This window comes from Pempheris klunzingeri, chromosome 3 (genome assembly GCF_042242105.1).
Source record: "Pempheris klunzingeri isolate RE-2024b chromosome 3, fPemKlu1.hap1, whole genome shotgun sequence".
Lineage (NCBI taxonomy): Eukaryota > Metazoa > Chordata > Actinopteri > Acropomatiformes > Pempheridae > Pempheris > Pempheris klunzingeri.
This window is the reverse complement of record NC_092014.1, coordinates 14,144,641-14,164,453: the sequence shown is the minus strand read 5'-3', so window position 1 is coordinate 14,164,453 and position 19,813 is coordinate 14,144,641. Positions and strand designations below refer to the sequence as shown.

Genomic DNA, 19,813 nt, shown 5'->3' with positions numbered 1-19,813 from the left:
TATTTGACGTATTTCATCAGCAAATTATTTTCACGAAAAAAAAACAGGGCTCGTCCGGGATTTGAACCCGGGACCTCTCGCACCCTAAGCGAGAATCATACCCCTAGACCAACGAGCCGACGTGCATCTCTGTGTTAAACTGAGCTTATTTAACTTGTCACCATTAATTATTTGTTTTCATTAGTGTTTCTTTAATTATTTACGGGCCGAGTTTACTTGTTGAGCTTTTCGAGTCGTGTGGGTAACAATTCAAAAACACGTCGACTACATTTCCGACTTTAACTTCAATATCCAAGCGATGCGAGATGATTCACTTCTTCCCACTTCCGTCTACAAATACAACCGCTGCATTTTTAAACGCGCAATGTAAAAAAAACCAGTGCATGTTAAAAAAATGTGACCGTAGGATGACTTTCCATTGATATAGCAAATAAATTGTCAAAAATGGGATTACATGTCTCTACACTCAATAAAGACGGATTAAGCCCTCTTTAGGCTTGTTAAACGTTTATCATAGCGGTAAAAAAAACAAAAACAAAAACATTTTTTATGTGATGGTTATCGTTGTAAAGCGGCCATTTTGCAGAGCATTGTCTCAAACTAGCAAGTTGAGTGGTGAGCAGGTGTTAGCTATAGTTAGTAAACACTTGTCTTCTTGCTGTGGCTACAGTATCTACAGTGGTCGACAGTTGCCCTTGAGGCAGTGAACCATCTTGTTTGTTGTTACTCTTCGGGGCGGTCAGCAGCACCGGCCTGCCGACGTGGCGGGGCGGAAGAGGAGCTGCTGGCTGACACCAGACGGGTGAGCTGCACTGTCACTTTCACTAAAACAAAACTGGTTTATCGGTTTTATCACTTTCTTTTACTTGAAACATCTTACAGACGCAAACCTGCAACAAAACCGGCGATAAAGTCTCGTAGATTTCCCGCGTTGTTGAAAACGTGGTTGCGTTACTCGCTAAAAAGATCATAAAGCTGCGAATAAAAGCCTAATTGTCATATTCGCTTTCAAATACAACAGTGGTCTTTGTTGGGCGTCTGCTTGACAGCGTTGTGTATGTTGTCACGCTGTAATAATGGAGTAGAGTTCAAATAGCGTTTAAAAAAGCAGCAAAAGCTTTGACGTGCGAGAAAAAGGCTAATATTGATGTTTTGTAATGACTGTTTTGGTCTAAGCAGTCTAGTTTTAGGCTGCAATCTCACCTCTACAGGCTATTTTAACAGTTTATGGACCAAGTGTTACTTTTAAATCCTTATTACTGCAGGTGAAAAGAGAATATTGTCACATTATATTTGTTATGTCTTGTTTTGCAGGCTGTAGCCTTTTTTTTCGTACAGCTGTACATTGCTATTGTGAACCGGTTTATTTACCATCTTGTGCATGCAGTTTGTCAAAGATAACGATGTGCTGAATGACATTTTGCTGCCAGGAAACAGCCTTAAACAAACTTCAGAGGGATGGAAAACGTGAGGATGACAGTATTGATGTGGATGCACAAACAGCAACTGACACTAGATGGTGATGTTGAACCAGGAAGTGATAAAAAAAAATGAAAAAAAGCTGATGATGTGGTGAACCAGTGCTTCTAAATTTAACATTAGTTTTATACTTCTCATTTTGACCTCAAAATTTCACATAGAATGCAAAATATGTATAATTTCTATGTTTTTGTAATAATTAATTTTTATTTTTTAGTATGAAATAATGCTGTCAAACATATTCCAGATCTCATTTGCTAGAATTTGAGGTTATTTCAGAAATGATGCAAGAACCCCTTTAGGAAATGTTCAAATTAGTCACAGATTATGGTTTATTACTGTAGATATTAATAATTTGCTCAAGAGTTTGACTTTACACTCGATCTTAGATTCATACAAGGCAAAATAGTGATTTTTAATTGATTGAATCTGCTTCTGTCATGTGTTAAGACGTGAAACATTTGGTATTTCACTCTCTTGTGGAAACGCACTAACCTCTGCGCTGCTGGAGTGCATAAAACATTAAAACCACGTTTGGTTTGACATTAATAAAAGGCCAATACATACAGTACTTTTAAAGTACAGAGACGGACAGAAATGCACAGCAGTGGTGTTACAATGACGGTCACCCGGCTGTTAGAATAAGGAGACATTTTTATAAACTCCTTGAAGTGATTTAGTGATCTGTATGTCTTTAGAAATGAAACCTTATACTAACATGAGGTGTCTTTGCAACAAGAGCTTGGCATGAAAGAAATTAGAGCTAAATAGTAGTCCAGTGTTCACTTAGTTCAACAATCAATTAATCATTTAAGTCAATTAGGTCATTAAGTCAATGTCTTATGTCACTGTAAACTGAAAATCTTTGGATTAATCGATAATGAAAATAGTTATTAGTTGCAGCTATAATTGAAATTCTGCTCTGAAAATTAAGCCAAAGTGATTATAAAGAACTTTAAGGTGTTTGGTATTCATCATACACCATAACCACACATAGATGTTAGTAGCATTTACAAAATTAAAGCATCTATTCAAACTTGATTCATGTTATATGTGTTGTTTGTATATGTCGTACATGTAAGCAGTGTTTTAGTTGCAGGACACAAAGACTGAAGCACAGATCACCACTTTCTCAATTAAAACCCTCTCAAACCAAAGATCTCCTCTCTTCCAGATCACCATGTCCCAGGCTGCCCCTTCTGACGCAGACCCCTCTGCTGATGCCACCCCTCCTTACACCCAACCCACTCAGCCCGACCCCGGCTCCTCTCAGGATATCCCAGCAGCCCCCACAGCGCCCTCAGTGCCTCCACAGCCTCCTTTGATCCCTGAGAGTTTAGTCCTCCCGCAGTCCACCGAGGAGACGACCATGCAGGACACCACCACCACCAAGGCCCCAGAGGGTCCGACTGACCTACCGCAGCGCCCCGTTGAGGGTCAGGTGATAGAATGTGACCAACCAGTGAGCCTGGAGCCTGAGGCTGCAGAGGAGGATGTGGAGGTTTGTAGCACCAGTTTATTCAGCTGCTCACTACGCCATAACCAGTCCAGTTCTGGATTTATGAGGCCAATACTGATTTAAATATTTGGGAGTCCAGAAATCTGTTCATTATATATTGTTGTGTTGTTTTGTTGTATTATTATAGTCATAATATATTATAGTTAGAATATATTATATTATTATTGATGCTAATATTTTGTAGACCTACTTTATTAAAAATTTTCAATGCAGGACTTTTAGTTGTAATCAAATATTTCTACACTGCTGTTTTACTTCTCTTACTTTACTATTAAAGTACTACTTTACTCTGCTTTATATTCACCTGAGCTTAATCAGCTTAATTCACTCATGATTTCCCTTTGAATTAATTGACTTTAGAGTCAAAATGATCAGTCACCAGGAAATTAATTGGTAGCTATTTTGAGAGATGATTAATTATTTAAAGAATGAATGAAACATAAATGCTTAAAATAAAGCACTTTTGTCAACACTTGTTATTAAATGTGCTCTATGAATACATTTGGTGCTTTTCTTTGTCTTATGTGACAGTAAAAGTCTAGTATCTCTTAAATTCTGGACTGTCGATCAAAATAAACAAGATGTCATCTGGGCCTTTGTGGTCATTTGTCCCCATTTTCTGACATTTTATAGACCTAGCAGGAATAGAAAACTAATTGAGGCCTTTGAGGCTTATAAATATTGACTTTGTGTGGTTTAGCAGATACTGCTGTGTGAACTTTTACTGTGCTGTACATGTGTGTTCAGGGGTCACTTCAGGAGAAAGAAAAAGGGTGGGGAGGCTGGAGTTCATGGGGAAAATCTCTTCTGAGCAGTGCCTCCTCCACAGTGGGTGAGTCTTCTCATATTTCCTCCTTCATCCATGTTTTCGCTCCAATTCTGCCTCCTGATCTCCTCCAGTGAGTTTTTACCTTTGCATTTGCCTGTGTGCAGGTCAGAGCCTGACGTCAGTTAAGGTGAAGGCAGGAGAGGCTCTGCGTCTCCACAGGACCTCGGTGGGAGAGGAGGCGCAAGAGGAGGAGGAGGAGGAAGAAGAGGGAGCCGAGGAGAAGAGAGAGGGAGGAGGTGAGAGTGGAGAGACAGAACCTCTCAGCTCTGGGGAGTCCTCTGTGACTGCTGCAGTGTCTGGCAGGGGCGTATTCTCCACCATCACACACGCCGTGCAGAATACAGTGAGTGGACACACACACACACACTGTCCACCTCACAGATGAAAACTTGCCAGTGGAAATAAACTCATTGATTTGTAATGCAAATATGCCTGGTTCAAGAAATTGCTTGAGGCAGGATCTACATTTTCTGCCTTGTTTTGAGCTATTGACAGTTGTTTAAGTTGTAAGCCTCTTGATTGTCTTATGTGTGCATGTAGGTAACTATGCAACAAGCGAGACATGAAACAAATTTAAAACTATGAATCAATGTTGGATTAATCACAACAAAAGTGCTTAAATTCACTCAGAGTACCATAATAATAACTTGAATTCAAAATTCTGACTTACTTTCTCACCATTTTACACTTTGGAAACAGAACTTTTTAATTGCTATCTCAGTAAGACTTCCATAATCCATCCATCTTATCTTATCTTACCTTACCTCATAATTTCACTTATAAAAGCAAAATCCTGACTGGGTATCTAAATTGTTATTTAGAATTTTGACTTATATCTAATAGTTTTGTGTAATTGCCCCCTACTGTGCCAGCTACTAGCACATTTAGCACATTTTATGTAAACTAACTGATGTTGACATAATAGTTACTATGATAATCAAGCATTGTTAGATAGTAGGTTAACAGTTTGATCATCATCTCATAAAGAACATCTCATAGATATAAAATATGAGATCATAATTTTGATTTACAGTTCAAGATTTTGGACTTCCTGTCTCATAGTTGTTGTATCCAGTAATTTCAACTTTGTAAATTAGAATTTAGTCTTAGTAGCTTATCAATATCATTTAGTATTTTTTCATTATTCCAATTTTTTTTTCAATCAAATTCTTTTCATTTTCCTTGGTCGCTAATTTGCCTTTTTCTGTCTCTCTCTCTCTATGCTTTGCTTTTGGTGTCTCTCTTTCTCTCTCCAAGGGCAGGTCGGTGATCAGTGGAGGTCTGGATGCTTTGGAGTTTATTGGAAAGAAGACCATGACTGTTCTGGCTGAGAGTGACCCGGGTTTCAAAAAGACCAAGACCCTGATGCAGAAGACCGCTTCACTAAGTCAGGCACGCAGACAGACAGACAGACACACACACACACACACACACAGACACTCAGAGAAAACCAATACATCTCCTCCTAACTGATAAATAATGTAAAACTTGTGTGTTGTGAATCTGCGTGGATGGAATACTTTCAGTGGAAATCCGCATTTCTCTAAAATGACAGCGCTGCAGCAGTGTTAATTAATTTACTCTGATTTTTCAGATGTTGAAGGAAGCCAAAGAGAAAGAGCGGGCACGTCTGGGCAACCAGCCAATCAGTGTGCCCACAGCTCACTATGGTATTCTGTTTGACGACTACCAGGGCTTGTCACACCTCGAGGCCCTGGAGATCCTGTCCAATGAGAGCGAGGCCAAGGTTAGGCACCGCTGTGAGGAACATAGACTGCTTTTCACTGTGTTTTTACAGTAGTGTTGATAAAGTCACACATAAATATCTGCTCGTAGGTCCAAGCCTTCCTCTCCTCCCTGGTGGAAGAGGAGATTGAGGAGGTGAAGAAGGAGCTGATTTTCATTAAGGACATCTTCCTCAAGCGAGAGAAAGAGGAGGAAGGAGAGGAGGAAGGAGAGGAAGAGGAAAAAGAAGAAGAAGAAGAAGAAGAAGGAGGAGGGCAGACGAAGGATAACGGTGATCTAAGTTCCCAATTACACTGTTCTACCCTCTTATGTGAGTGACCCAAACCCACCACCAGACCTGCTGGAGATAGAGGCGGTCCCTGAGCACTGACCCAGGATCAGTTTTCCTTTTTCCCATTTTCTGTTTGAACTTGTAAATTAATTCTGCCATCAGAACGATCAGAACTGATATTTCACTTTGGTTGAATTTTCCACTCAATCTTTCTAAGCGTCATCGAGGCTTTTTCATTTATTTGCCGCTGAGCGTAAAATTTCATGTACGTAATATTATTTTTACAGACAACATGCAATGGATCACTTCAATATAATCACTTCCCATATATTATGGTGATTTGGAGTATCCAGGGTTTGTGGAGCTTGACCCATACCAGAGACTAAAAGTCAGGATATCTGTAACTTTGATTTTTACCATTCTTTTTTTTTTTTTAATCCATCTCTCACAAGATCCCCCAATATATGGCAATGCAGCACTAATTTGCTGTGAGAAGTGAGCACTCTGCCTAAAGCAAAAAGCTCCCACGTCTCAGAGAAAGAAGATGACAACATGCTGCCCAGCTTTGCAGACAGTATATAAAGATAAACAGTCCACAGGTTCCTCTGGGCTGAAGAGAAAACCAAGACAGAAGAAAAAGTGAATTGTTCTGTCTTAGACTCTCGCTCTTAACCAGCAGGGATTCAGTTACTTCAGCAGAGAAGTGTCCACACAGAGGTGAAAATGATTTAAAGCACTGTCTCGCTTATTATTTTCACTGTGTTGGGGGGGAAAAAAGTTCGAAAGACCTGTTTCAGTGTTGTCTCAAATAATATTATCTGATTCAGTCTCTCGAAACAAACACAAATTATTTTCCTACTGAACCCGTATGAGAGCCAGTGTTGGGGGCTTTTTCTTCCTGAGATGCTGCCGTTGTCGCGGCTTAAGAAGTAGAGCATGTTCCACCAAAGTGAAATTCGATGTCGAGGGGATGCCATGTGATGCCAGGTTTTGGTTCTATCGTATCTCTCCAACCACTTGTCACTTAACATTGTAAAAGCTTTGTGTAAACTTATACTGTGCGACAGGTGCCCTTGGGCGATGTCACAGCAGTGCAGAGCGTAACATGGTGCCTGATCCAGCGCTGGTGTTCAGGGGCCCACTGACACGCTCGCATCAGATCACAGATTCAATTCATAACCTACAGATGCAATCTATCAGATCAAGACATTAAATCTGCATGTAAGCTTTAATTGTAATTTATATACTGCAGTTTAAATGAATTTGGCAGGAAAAACGAGAATAAGAAGAGCACCAAGTCTCTGTTGTGCTGTTAACTGAAGGCAGAATATCATCATTATGATTTCAGCATGGAGGAAATCACTGCACACGTTCTCATTTTACAGTCTGTACATCTATGGCTTCACATCTGGTGTGAATCAGAGTTTACTGACATGACCTGGGAATGTGTGTGTGTGTATTTGTATGTGATTGTGTATTTCTAACAGTGACCGACGGGGAGGAGTTTGTGAGCGTTCTTACTGAGCTGCTGTTTGAGCTTCACGTTGCTGCCACACCAGACAAACTCAACAAGGTGAATCCACACACACACACACACACACACACACTGAATAATTACATTAATTTGTGAGGACGATCATTGACATAATCAATTTCCTAATCCTCACCCACTACACTACATGTCTAACTTAAATCCCTACCCCAGCCTGAACCTAATTGTAATTCTTACCCTAAAACACACTAACACACAGCAGGAAAACTCCAGGGTTAAACAGGCAGACATGTCAGTTTCTTCACCAGCAGCAGCCTCATTAGACCACAGTGCAGCACAGCCAGAAGACATTTCATAAAGGAGAGGTTCAGGATTTTTTAAGCGTATCTCACTACATTGTTCACATTCTCATGTGTGCATGTAAAGATTTATTGACTGCTGTAATCAATCCTTTTCTGTGTACTCGCCATGCAGTAATCCCATCATAGTGTGACTCCTAAATCAATAGTCGGTGTTCAGAGTTCAGGTGAATCTAAAATGAGGCTTCAGCAGTTTGAGTTGCACAAATCAGATGGTTGTATGAGGAGTTTTCTTTGAAACAACAGTTTTGAGTGCATTTCTGTCATCATAAAGCATTTCAAACACTGATTTTTATGAATATTTTACACCATGACTCGTGTTTCATGTTTACTTCACTTTACTCCTCCTTCTCTGCTGCTTTTGTTTATGCTTTTGCTATATATATATATATATATATATAGCAAAAGCATATATATATATATATCTTCAGAATGACCACGACAAACTCACAAAATGGAAAAAAGGAAAAGCAGACAAGATGAACCTCATTGTGTCGATATTGTGTTAGTTTAGTTTTACAGTACGCATGAATGAGCATAAATTCTCATCACCACTTCATCTTCATTGAAAACATAAACCCCTTTGTCTTAAACCGCTGTTGGTCTACCTATGTACCTGTCTACCAGCGTGCACTCTGCCTGTGAACTCACTGCTCATGAGCAAAGTCTTACACAAGGCTTGGTAGGCTTATTGCTAAAGCTAGCGAGCTAGTCGCACAATAATGGCAGAGAAATAGCAAAAAAAAAAAAAACTGTCAAAATTTTAACTGACCCCTCCGCGGGGGCCGTGGTGGACGATCCACTCATCACTATGGTGGACTTGTTCTCCAGCAGTAGTTAGGCAGTGCATGTTCACGTGTTTTGGGAGAGTGTCTTTGGAGGGAAGGCTGAAGGGGGAGGGTTGGATATATTCAGTTTGATACTTTCTAGATACTCCTGCTAGTTTCTCCAATGTTACAGATGCTGCCTTTAAATAATGATGCATTCTTCTTCTGTCACCGCCACAGAAAACAATGTATGAATCCCCCCAAAAGGGCCATAACAAAAGTAATTCCTGAAATACAGCAATAAAACACTGAAATACTGTCAGAGCACATCATTTCCCTCAAACCCTCACAATAAACTTATGTATAACGTAACCTTAACTTGAAACCACTCTAAAATGCTTTGCTCCATCCTTTTTTCCCCTTATTATTAGATATGTGGTCCACACACACACACACACACACACACACACACACGTACATGCATACATAGCCTTTTTTTTAAACTTCCACTCTCAGTCTTAGAAGTAATATAAAAGTTATCTAACCTTTGAAGTCCTGCATATTCAAATTCACATATATAGAACTCACATTAGCATATAATCGTGTATACGCATCTGATTAGCATACATCAGGATGGGGATCTCTCACCGTGCTGAGATGATGGGTGGTAATTATGCATCTCCAGGCTCGGATGAGGGCCCATGATTGGGTGAGCGAGGTGGAACAGCCTGTCACTACGGAGACAGTTGGCAGGGAAACGCATGGCCAGCCGGGAAGGGAGGCCTCACCTGGAGAAGACGAAAAGGAGGAGAAGAAGAGAGATGGAGAAGAGGAAGGGGAGAGGAAGAGCGATGGGGGGCAGATGAAGGGGGGAGAGGAGGAAAAGACGGAGAAGGATCCCAGATCTGTGGAGGTGAGGACACGTTATTCAAATGAGCAACAGTAGTTTCTGTAGTTTCTTTTAATTGGAACTCCCTCTCCTCCCGCTGTCACAGGCTGATTTGATTTGATACAGTTATTCTGTGTGTCTGTGTCTGTGTGTCTGCGTCTGTGTCTGCGTCTGTGTGTCTGTGTGTCTGCGTCTGTGTGTCTGTGTGTCTGTGTGTCTGTGTGTGTGATCATCTCCCTCTCTCCAGGCTGTCTACCTGTCATCAGTCGGCAGTCTTGCAGAAGTGACGGCTCGCAGTATCGAGCAGCTCCACAAGGTGGCAGAGCTCATCCTCCACGGCCAGGAGCTGGAGAAACCAGCCAGAGACCAGGCGCACATCCTCACCAGGTGTGTGTGTATGTGTGTCTGTGTGTGTGTGTGTGTGTGTCTGTGTGTGTGTGTGTGTGTCTGTGTGTCTGTGTGTCTGTGTGTCTGTGTGTGTGTGTGAGTGTGTGAGTGTGTGAGTGTGTGAGTGTGTGAGTGTGTGAGAGTGTGAGTGAGTGAGTGAGTGAGTGAGTGAGTGAGTGAGTGAGAGAGAGAGAGAGTTGCTAAATTCTCCGTTTTAATTCCAGGTTGACGTGTGCCATGTGTAAGGAGGTGGAGTGTTTGGCCAAGAAGTTCTCTGATACATTGCTTCTTGTTGGGGTAGGTGGGAGGGATCGTGTGTGTTTGTGTGTAAACAGTAGGGGCGTTAAAGGATAAGGCTGGTGTTATTCTATTTTTATTTTTTTTCTTATTGTCAACAAATCCCATGAAAAGTACAAAACCAACAACACATTAATCCGTCTCTCAATACTGCCTGAGTTCCCCACCGTGTCTCAGCCCTCCTCTCTGTGGTTCTCAGCCCCAGGCCCACAGGCTCTAACTGAAGATGTAAAATGGCCCACAGATAAAGTTTGATTTTTAGAAAGGCCTCGGAAATTTCCTAAAACAGCTGGGCACTGTAGTTTTTTTAGAAAACTTCACTCAAAAATGACTAAATAATGTATTTGTTTGGGACTGTTTTCAGCCGCAGATTAACACACATTTAGTGTTGTAGTGTGAATATCTACAGCAGCAGACGATGTACGTTTGACTGACTCAGAATAAATAAACAACACACGTGCACATGTTCATGGTAATGAGGGTAATACAATTTTAATGTTTCTGTGTTAGAGTTGCAGCCTTCTTTGGAGGCCGGCCATCTCTCTATACCGACAAGGATACAGACTTCTTGTGAAGTACAAAAATATATATGAGCTGTGTTTTCAGCCACTCTGGAAAGCACCCTTAAGAGGGCCATGAAACACATTGCTTAAATCAAAAAAGGGTCTTCCAGTAAGTCAGCCGTTTGTTACTTGAGTATCTTGTTGACTGGTAAAGGCAACATAGACTTCTATGGTAATAAAGGAAAATGTCACCCAGTGAAAAGCTGTGGCTCCTTTGTTTGTTTTGGAGTATAATGGAGGCACAGAGGATCAAGTTACTGTACATCACACTTGTTAGTACTTGAATTTGTTTACAACGAGGAAAATCTTGAATATGGCCAGTTTTATCCTTTTAATGTTTGTCTTTGTAGTTTGTTGAGTGTGTTCTTACTGTACCCAACAGTACACTCTGATTGATCTTACATCTCTGCTCAATGCTGCTTCCTGTCTCTCTCTCTCCCTCTCTCTCTGTCTGTCTGTCTCTCTCTCTCTCGCTCTGTCTCTCTCTCTGTCTGTCTGTCTCTCTCTCGCTCTCAGGGACAGAGGAAAGCAGAGGAGTTGAACCCACTTGTAGAAACTGTGCAGCAAGAGGTGAGATGCACGGGTTTTTCCTCTGATGATCTTGGTTATAATTAATTCACGTCATGAATGACGTTAATGATGCAGCAGTCTCAGCCTGGTGATGACTGCGAGAAACACATTATCAATAACTGATGTGACCATTGATCATGTTTAATTTGTTAATGGAGAATGAGGTGAGACCTGATGAAGAACCAAAAATAATTCAAAATAGATTTTGAAGTCTGGGAATACACTATAAATACATGTTTTTTTTAAGTGCAATCAGAATCAAATTAAATCAAAACTGAACCACAAATCTTACTCCTTAACATTTTATTTTAGATATTAATGTTTCATGCTTTGTTTTTAAGTAATTAATTAGTATTTTGGACTAGTGAAAAGATTTTACTTGTGTACTGTGCTTAATATTTTGATGGTTTTGTTCCCATATTTGTTGCATGTTGTAATGCTGCTCATATGTTTTGGTTCTCTTCTATCAATTATGCTCAATTATGAAATAATTTCAACCTCAAATACTTATACACAATTATAGTAAACCAATATGTCCATTTTTAAAATGTCCTGTATATTTTAAAAGCATCTGTGACCAGTTCTTAAAAAGGATAAATATTTTTTTCCATGTCGGAAATGATGATGATGATGATGATGATGGTGATGGTGGTGATGATGGTGATGATGATGATGATGATGATGATGATGATGATGATGGTGGTTATGGTGTTCATGGGTCTCCTGGTCTCCTGCCTGCAGGGCTCCAACAGCACCAACTACATCCAGAATGCATTTCAGCTGCTGCTACCCGTCCTGCAGATCTCCCACATCCAGAGCCAGCACTGTCAGTCCACCAGAGAACCAGCAGTACAAATACAGCATTAACACACACACACAAGTGCGCTACCTGCTCACCTGCTTGTCTTAATGTATCTATTGTTGTACAGTTAAGTATAGAAAATAGATTATTCCAGATTAAGTGCTTAAATCTACATTAAGTGCCATACAATAGCTACAGGCAGAAGATGTTGAATATATACATAACATAATCTTGAAGATAACAATTTAACATAGATAAAGTGTAAATAGAGTGTAACGAAGTGACCCACATACAGTGTGTGTGTGTCTCTTCAGGTTGTATCTCTGAATGTTATTTGGATCAGTTGATATTTTGCTTTGAGGAACAAAATTGGAGCTGATTCAAGGTCAGCTGTTCTATCTGACAAAGATGTTTCTCTACGATCTCTAAAGGCTCAACCAAAAACAGAAAATGACTGATCGTGTTGAAGGGACTCTACATTAATGTATATTAAGCTTTCTTTGCACTCCTTTTAGTCCATTGTTATTTCAGCAGAAAGGACATTGGCTAACATCAGTGAGGTGTCTGTTTTGCTCAAATAGTTTAATCTGTTTTGAGACAAAATGCCAGTATTCACTTTTACTTGTTTTGTTTTTTTATGTTAAATTATGTAAAGCGACACTACTTTAAATTTTTCTCATATCCAGTTTATCCAGAAAAATCTGATCTTCATACTTAAAATTAGAAGATATTTAGTTTAGATCTCCCCTCTTATGTACATTGAAGATGCAATGTAGGAAATTCATCTCTAATTATCTTTTGTTGTGCTGCTTAAAAAACATAGTTCTACATTTTGGGACATTTGCCTAATTCCAAGAGTAGGATAAGAAGATCAATACCACTCTCATATCTCAAAAAGAGGTCCGCAGGTTCCTCCGCGACTACTTCTCTCAGAGCAGCTGTCTGTCATGGCATCACACCCCTTTTTATTGCATCAAATTATTAATCAAAATCAAACTTATCAGAACATCCGCCATCAGCGTGATAAGAACTACCTAAAATGATATAAACCATCTTGGGAAAAATTTATTTGAAATGTACTTTGATTTATGATTCTTAGTTTGGCCCACGCTCCTATCGTGTCCTGTCGTTGTTTTATTGGCCACTTGGGGGCAGCAGAAACAGGTTATGAACACAAAACTGACATCACCATTTAAGTTGATATGTAGAAGAGTTGCTTAGTTTTATAGCCGGTAGCAACGTTATGAGAGCGGTGACAGTGAACCAGTAAAGTTGTGGACCTGTTTTCGCATTATCATTTGACTCTTGAATCTTGCCATTGATATGAAAGAGTATTGATTTCTTTAACACTTTGATTAGAGAGCTTTAGAGGTAGACACATTTTGCTACATTTGAGCAAGTTTGATGGTAACAGGTTAGCTGTTACCACCTGTTTTCAGTCTTAATGCTAAGATAATCTAACCAGCTGCTGGCGTGAGCTGCGTATTTACTACACAGACATGAGATTGGTCTCAATCTTGTCATCTAACTTCTTGCAAGAAAAGTAACAAAATGATGACATGCCCTCTGGCGGATTCTACTCACCTAACACCTTAAAGAACACATTAGCCCAAACATGTAGGTGTTTTTTTGTATTTCGTCTTGCTCTCTCGAATAAAGGCATTTAATTCTGTTTTTGTGGGATCTGGACTTATACACTTCGTGTTCACCAGAGATTGACATCTAAACCATTTTCCACATTTTTTCCCTGCTCCTCTTTGACCACCTGTGGAGCCTCAGCAGCAAGATGCTCACAGTGCTTCTGTTTTTTAATATCCCGTGTTAAATTGGCTGTTAGCTTCCAGCCCACAGTTATATGGATCTCTAGAATAGATAATGTGCTCTCCCCAACTCCTTTACTTCTGCTTCTTCCCTTTTAAAGATACATTGATGCAGGCAAGGAAGATATTACGCAAAGAAAATATTTGTCTTATTGTAATGTTTTGGCTGCTTACAGCTGTAGCTAGAGGGAGTAAGGCCGTTCATCAGATGTGCATCTGCCTTAGAATTTACTACTATATTAAGATTCCCTTCTAATAAAGTGCCCAAAGACTGTTTAAGGATGAGATATTGAAAATAAAAATGACATTTTTTTAACCATCTCCATGTCCCTCACATGTTTTTATTATCACCATAAAGTAGGCTGGTAATTGAAGCAGTTATAATTATTTTTCTCCAGTGCACTTCAAGTCTATTTCTGTGCTCCTCTGGCTGCCGTTCTGTCACCAGGCCTGCTCTTCTGTGACGGAGGAGGTGGAGGGATGGCCGCGATGATGCAGATTTGCTAAAGATAGACAAGATAAAAAATACAATAAACAGACTGGAGTTAGATGACAGTGAAAAGAGACGGAGAGGGTTGGTCTCAACTCACAGCAAGCAGCACATGTGAGTGCCTGTTCCAGTAAATTAATTCAGGCTTTAACTCTGCTGACTAAATTATACACTCTGAATGTTAAGAATACAGTAAAACATGGAGCAGATACAGTATCATCTAGAAGGAAGGAGGGAAGTACTGTATGGAAAGTATAAATGGGAGAAAGTACTCAAGTAATTGTACTTTCCTTTCCTTTCATTTTCTGCCATTTTAAACTTCTACTCCTTTGCATTTATTTAACAGTGTTAGTTACTTGGGACAGATTCAGATACAGATTCAGATTCAATACAAAATACAACCAACAACTAATTTATGGTGAATATTTATAGATCAAGCTGACATGTAAATTAAACTGTCCCCACATTTACCTGCTAAAACATGAAAGTGATCCTCACACACGGATGTGTAAAGAACACTATAATCCAATGACATAATAGCGTCTTTATATACGATTCTGAACTGTGCAAAACTGTGTAATGAGTACTTTTACTTTCAGTCCTTTAAATACATTTTGATGTGAATACAGTAGTTTTACTAAGTAAGATGAGTAATTCTGCTTTTACTCAAGTAAGATATCTGAGGACCTTCTAATAATGGCCCCAAACGGAAACAAATAACAAACACTAGAAGTAGCTTCTTGCACCTTGTATGACTGAGTTTACCTGTATAGCAAAGGTCAACATCTTCATCCAGCAGAATTTCTATTTCCTCTGAAAAAATGTTTGTGAAGATGATTAACACACAAAGTCACAGAAATTATGATACATGCATGTGATCTGATTCCTTTCTCTGAATTTGTTCAGTGTGAGGGATTACCGACCTTGAGTGTCAGCTTCTTGAATGGGTGACAGTCCTGTCCATAAAAAAGACAAGTTGTGAAAATTGAAACAACAGAATCTAAATTTCCGACATGTTTATGGAGTATTATTGTGTAATTGAACGAAGTCAGTTACCTCTGGGAATGACGATTTCTGTTTGTTTCTCACCATCTAGTTGAAAGATCATTAGAAACATACAGGATATCAGCCACAGTTTGTATTACTCATCTCATAAAGATATGTACTGCACTCACCTGAAAAATAAAACCTATCCGTAAATCTGTCTGTAATTCAGAGAAATGACTCACAGAGGTGCTTTTTACAGAAGGTCATGACGCCTGCTATATTGTGTTACCGTCTCAGCGTTACGATGAAAAGTGGGCTGATTTTTAGACAGACACAGTTTGCTCTGATATAGTGTTATGTGGTTACTTTAGGCGAATGCCATCAGGGTGTTTTTTAGATTCTCGGCATGTAAAAACAAATAGAAGAATGTTTTTTTATTTTTTTCTCTTCCAGAGGCAGTAAGACTAGTGAACAGATGCGGTACAAGAGCTTGTCAGTTGACCTTGTGTACCGTATATGTTCATGAATGCACTTTTACTTTTCGCATGTAGATTTAGATTATTTATATGTGTGAGTGGATTTGATTTTTCTATGCGTATTTGTGTTTGAAATTGAATTGAATTGTACTGAATTGAATAGTACAACATTTAATTTTAACTGTAGGTGAGAGAGAGAAGCGTGTATCAGGGCAAATAGGGTGTCTACATACACTGTTATAAAGAGAAATAAGGAAAAGTTATATTTAAGAAATGAAAATTCCGAACAAAAAAAAACACATATAAATTTACCGTTCAACTGCAGGCCAGTGAAGTCATAACCAACAGGGTGCACTTTGGGCTCATCTGAAGAAAGAGAGTCATTTTTAAATTCAAATGATCAGACCAACAAAAGATGCATGCGTGTATTTGTGTGTGTGGGTTTGTACTCCTGCTTGTACTTGCTACATAGTGAGGACCAGAACATATACAGTGAGGATATTTTAGGGAAGTGAGGACAGTTTGGGCTCATCTTCACAGCTTCAAAGGGCTGTTTGAGAGTTAAGTCTTGGTTTTAAAATTCAGGCTAAAATAAGGTTAAGATTAGGGTAAGGGTGGTTGGGGGAAGTACTAAGTGCTAGAAGTACTAGTTCAAATGCATATGTGTGTTTGTGTGTGTGTGTGTTCTTATATTACTTATTTAGTGGGACCAGAAAACTGTACCACTAGGAGAACAATGTTTTTCTAAACTATGTTGTTGTTACTGATAACTCAAAGTGTCAGAATATTTGTTTGGTGAATGTTAAGGTTAGGGTAAGAGTCAGGGTATGTATACTGCGTGTGCGTGTCTGTGTCTTACTGCATATGCGTCTCCCCTGGTAGATTTGTCCGAGCACAGTTGTGATTATAGTCAGCAGCACCACACACAGCAGAGCCAGCCAGACCACCCTGAATATACATCGCCACTCATCTGTAGCAAAGATGGGGATTAAAACAGTGACTGATTTTGGTAACTGAAAAGGTCAAGGCCTGCAACAACAATAATTTTCTTTATCAATTAATCTGTCAGTTAATTTTAGTCTATAAAATGTCACGAAACAGTGACAATATCCATCAAAACTATTCAGAGTTCAAGTTGAGCTTGAGAATTCTTCAAATTGTTTGTTTTGTCTGGTCTCAAAGTTCAAATTATTCCGTTTACAATAATATAAACCAGAGAAGAGGAGCCCTCACAACTAAGAGCCTAGAGCCAGCAAAAGTTTGGTATATATGCTTTAATAATTGACTTAATTAATAATTCATTGATATTTGAAAATTGTTCTTGATTCATTTTCAGTTAATTGGTTTATCAGTTAATCGACTAACTGTCTTCTTATCATGAGATGTGCAAAGAATAACACATTTCTGTCTAAAACAGAAGAGAAACACAGGGGGCAATTGGTGAGCAGGAGAGAGAAAAAGATAAAGTGAGGAAATAAATCCATTCAGGGAAAGACAGGCATGAGAAAAAAGAGATATAACAGCAGGAGGTAAAGATACAGCAACACATGCGAGCAGAATTGAAACACAAAGAGAGGGTATGGAAAAGTTTGGTGGAAGTGGAGCAGAAAAGTTAAACTGAGATGCATATCCAGCTTTCAACACACGCTGGAAAATATGACTTAGTTGTAGCTTTAAGCTTGGGGGAGTGTTGGAGAGCTGAAGAGAGAAAAAACAAGCCAAAATCAATGCAGCCTTGGAGACACAGTAGGTTAAGATGAACTGTAACTCTTGGATCTTACAGTACAGAAAAAGGAAAGGGAACAAAGCTGAAGATGGAGTCAAGAGAAGAAGAATTGAGGGAAATTCGTTCTATTGAAAAAAAATGACTCCATTGTGTGCCGAGAGAGAGGATGGGTTTGAATGAGATTGAATCAATTTCACCTAAAATGAGAAGTGATTGACCAATGTCTTTGTCTTTTATTGTCCCCCCTCCTCTCCTCTCCTCTCCTCTCCGATCTTAAGGTAAAGCCACGCTGACCACATGGGGAACAAAGAAGCGCGGCTCTCTCATCTGACACCAACCTTTCTGTGTCCGTTTCCATGGCAGCTTTTCCTTTGCTGTTGCAGTCAAAACAGTTTGATTGGCGAGCCAAAGCAGACAGCGGCTTTGATTGGCTGCCTCCGAGGTGGGCGAGGCAGGAAAACAGCAGTAAAATGCCATTCTCTGTCCTTCATCATCCTTCTGCTTCTCCTCCTCCTCCTCCTCCTCTTCTTCCTCCTCCTCCTCCTCCTCAGGTGGGTGGAGGTCTAAGGAGCTGTGATTATTGCGGCCGTACAAGGTGAGATTCAGGGTCTCTGTGTCTGTGAGTTGAAGCTCCACTGACACCTCAACATGCGCCTTTAGAGCTGTGAACAAATACATACATGGATAGACAGATATAGTTGTTGAGATATTTCTTAGTTTCAAGAGATTTCAAATGCCTATCTTTAAAAACCATCCACCAATACCTGAAGATGAGGTGTTACTGTATAATTTTGCCATGTCCTTATCTGTTTCACACATGAACCAGCTCTTTTCTGGGTCTTCACTGTATATCCAGGACTCTGACTCAGAATCTGTCGTGTTGCTTTGAGTCTCTTGTGTGCAGGCCTGTGAAGGGTCACACATATCCATTCCCCTAATGTCAGCGCCCCCAACGTTGCCATTTTCCCCCTTCTTCACCCGACTGCCTCGCTCACAGGGTCGGTGGGGCAGGCAGAGGAAGTTAACTTTTGATGCTGAAAGAGAACGAAGCAAAAAGTAGGAGTGATTTCTCAGCAGGTGCAGGCTTAGAGTGGAAAAAGGCAAAATGCTCTAAAGTCAGAAGTCAGAGCAAGATTTTAAAATGGAAGCTGTTGCCTCCAGTTTATGTGTGACAGAAAGAGACAGATGGGAGAAACACAGACAAAGAGCAAAACCATTGAAGGCAAACGAATGCACGAGTACAAAGGCTAAAGCAAGTTGCCCTCAAAAGGAGAACAAGCTTTTCAAGGCAACACAATACGGAAACATTTTCAAAGCAGCTGCCAGTCAGTGTTGTATGGAGCTATATTTGGGAGCGGTTTTTAGCTCAGAAAAATAGAGGGGGAATCTGAACGAGTCTACATGAATAGGAAGAAACAGGACAAAGTGTCTCAACAACATAAAGTTTACTTCTTTTGAAGGGTGACTTTTGATATAAAGTTTGAACAAAAGACTCAATAGAAAAATGAGCCAAAGTACAGCCACAATTCTTCCTATTTAATGCTTCAAGAGGTCGTGAAATGATGGTGAAGCACATGGAAAAAGCATACAGACGCGCGCGCGCACACAGACACACACTCCCATCTGAAGCTGTTTTGAACACCTACCTCTGTACAATGTGAAGAATTCTGGGAGGCAGATGATAAAGGCGAGGATCACGAGGATAAGGAGTTTAGTCAGTGCTGCTCTAGTCATGGTTGTACCATAAGATCACATGCACACACACAGTTCTTCAAGGCATAACCTATGGCTCGTCATACCCTACTTCCCCTTCTTGAAACGGACACAGTCACACGCTTTCTCTGCCCATCAGAGAAGCCATTGGTAGAGTTCAGTGTGCCTGTACGATATTGCTCATAATTCTTGTAGAGGCGAGAGCGACAACGCAATGAGAAACATGTGCCCAATACGAAGCTACGAAACTTCACTTCCTATTACACTTCCTGTCATTTTCACAGAGCGAGTGAGAAATGGAGGGTGAGAGAACCAACAAAGAGCTTCTATCAGCACAATGTAAGTAAATGCTGTGCGTCTATCTGGATGTGGTTTGTCCTCTCTAAAGAAGAGATAGATAGTCATCAGACTTTATGAACTGAATTATATACTGTGTAAACAACATCACAGAGATAGATGATCAGTCATGTTGTGTATGTGTGGTCTGAAACTGCAAAGAAAAATCAGCTGATCATTTAGAGACAAAGACATGTTTCTCCTTAAAAGGGAAAACCAGGATCATCTATGTTATACTGTGCCCACTGTGTCAGAGGCTAATGTCAGAATACGGACAGAAACACTCCTTTTGTCT

The 19,813-nt window shown here is 39.9% G+C and overlaps 2 protein-coding genes and 1 non-coding gene across 5 annotated transcripts; 1 reads left to right on the top strand and 2 right to left on the bottom strand.

Annotated features, from left to right (window-relative positions):
• Nucleotides 1–46: 46 nt before the first annotated feature.
• trnap-agg (transfer RNA proline (anticodon AGG)) lies at nucleotides 47–118 on the bottom strand. The gene has a single exon. It is a non-coding gene; the product is annotated as a tRNA-Pro (tRNA).
• A 624-nt stretch (nucleotides 119–742) lies between these two features.
• Nucleotides 743–12,213, top strand: fam114a1 (family with sequence similarity 114 member A1). Of its 2 annotated transcripts, none has more exons than XM_070827707.1 (13): nucleotides 743–802; nucleotides 2,654–2,980; nucleotides 3,746–3,830; nucleotides 3,932–4,170; nucleotides 5,085–5,219; nucleotides 5,422–5,574; nucleotides 5,664–5,844; nucleotides 7,332–7,417; nucleotides 9,148–9,375; nucleotides 9,599–9,738; nucleotides 9,963–10,035; nucleotides 11,115–11,168; nucleotides 11,910–12,213. In XM_070827707.1, exons 2-13 carry the CDS (start codon nucleotides 2,660–2,662, stop codon nucleotides 12,033–12,035), a joined length of 1,821 nt encoding a protein of 606 aa, XP_070683808.1. In that variant the 5' UTR covers nucleotides 743–802; nucleotides 2,654–2,659; the 3' UTR covers nucleotides 12,036–12,213. The 2 variants fall into 2 exon arrangements, with proteins under 2 accessions (XP_070683808.1, XP_070683807.1); XM_070827706.1 differs by having other exon boundaries at nucleotides 5,664–5,883.
• A 1,898-nt stretch (nucleotides 12,214–14,111) lies between these two features.
• LOC139198767 (uncharacterized) lies at nucleotides 14,112–19,398 on the bottom strand. 2 transcript variants are annotated; one of them, XM_070827704.1, is made up of 9 exons: nucleotides 19,116–19,398; nucleotides 18,234–18,503; nucleotides 17,808–18,131; nucleotides 16,603–16,713; nucleotides 16,056–16,109; nucleotides 15,337–15,372; nucleotides 15,204–15,236; nucleotides 15,046–15,093; nucleotides 14,112–14,293 (listed from the first exon to the last, which is right to left on the bottom strand). In XM_070827704.1, exons 1-9 carry the CDS (start codon nucleotides 19,201–19,203, stop codon nucleotides 14,232–14,234), a joined length of 1,026 nt encoding a protein of 341 aa, XP_070683805.1. In that variant the 5' UTR covers nucleotides 19,204–19,398; the 3' UTR covers nucleotides 14,112–14,231. The 2 variants fall into 2 exon arrangements, with proteins under 2 accessions (XP_070683805.1, XP_070683806.1); XM_070827705.1 differs by lacking the exon at nucleotides 18,234–18,503.
• Between the last annotated feature and the right edge of the window lie 415 nt (nucleotides 19,399–19,813).

Bases quoted from the DNA above. Each gene is read 5' to 3' on its own strand.
- fam114a1 (XM_070827706.1), top strand. From the start codon at position 2,660: ATGTCCCAGGCTGCCCCTTCTGACGCAGACCCCTCTGCTGATGCCACC. The intron at 4,171-5,084 runs GTGAGTGGACAC...TCTCTCTCCAAG, and splicing joins CACACGCCGTGCAGAATACA to GGCAGGTCGGTGATCAGTGG. The intron at 10,036-11,114 runs GTAGGTGGGAGG...TCTCGCTCTCAG, and splicing joins ATACATTGCTTCTTGTTGGG to GGACAGAGGAAAGCAGAGGA.
- LOC139198767 (XM_070827704.1), bottom strand. From the start codon at position 19,203: ATGACTAGAGCAGCACTGACTAAACTCCTTATCCTCGTGATCCTCGCC. The intron at 15,373-16,055 runs GTAAATTTATAT...TCTTTCAACTAG, and splicing joins CACTGGCCTGCAGTTGAACG to ATGGTGAGAAACAAACAGAA. The intron at 15,094-15,203 runs GTCGGTAATCCC...ACATTTTTTCAG, and splicing joins TCAAGAAGCTGACACTCAAG to AGGAAATAGAAATTCTGCTG.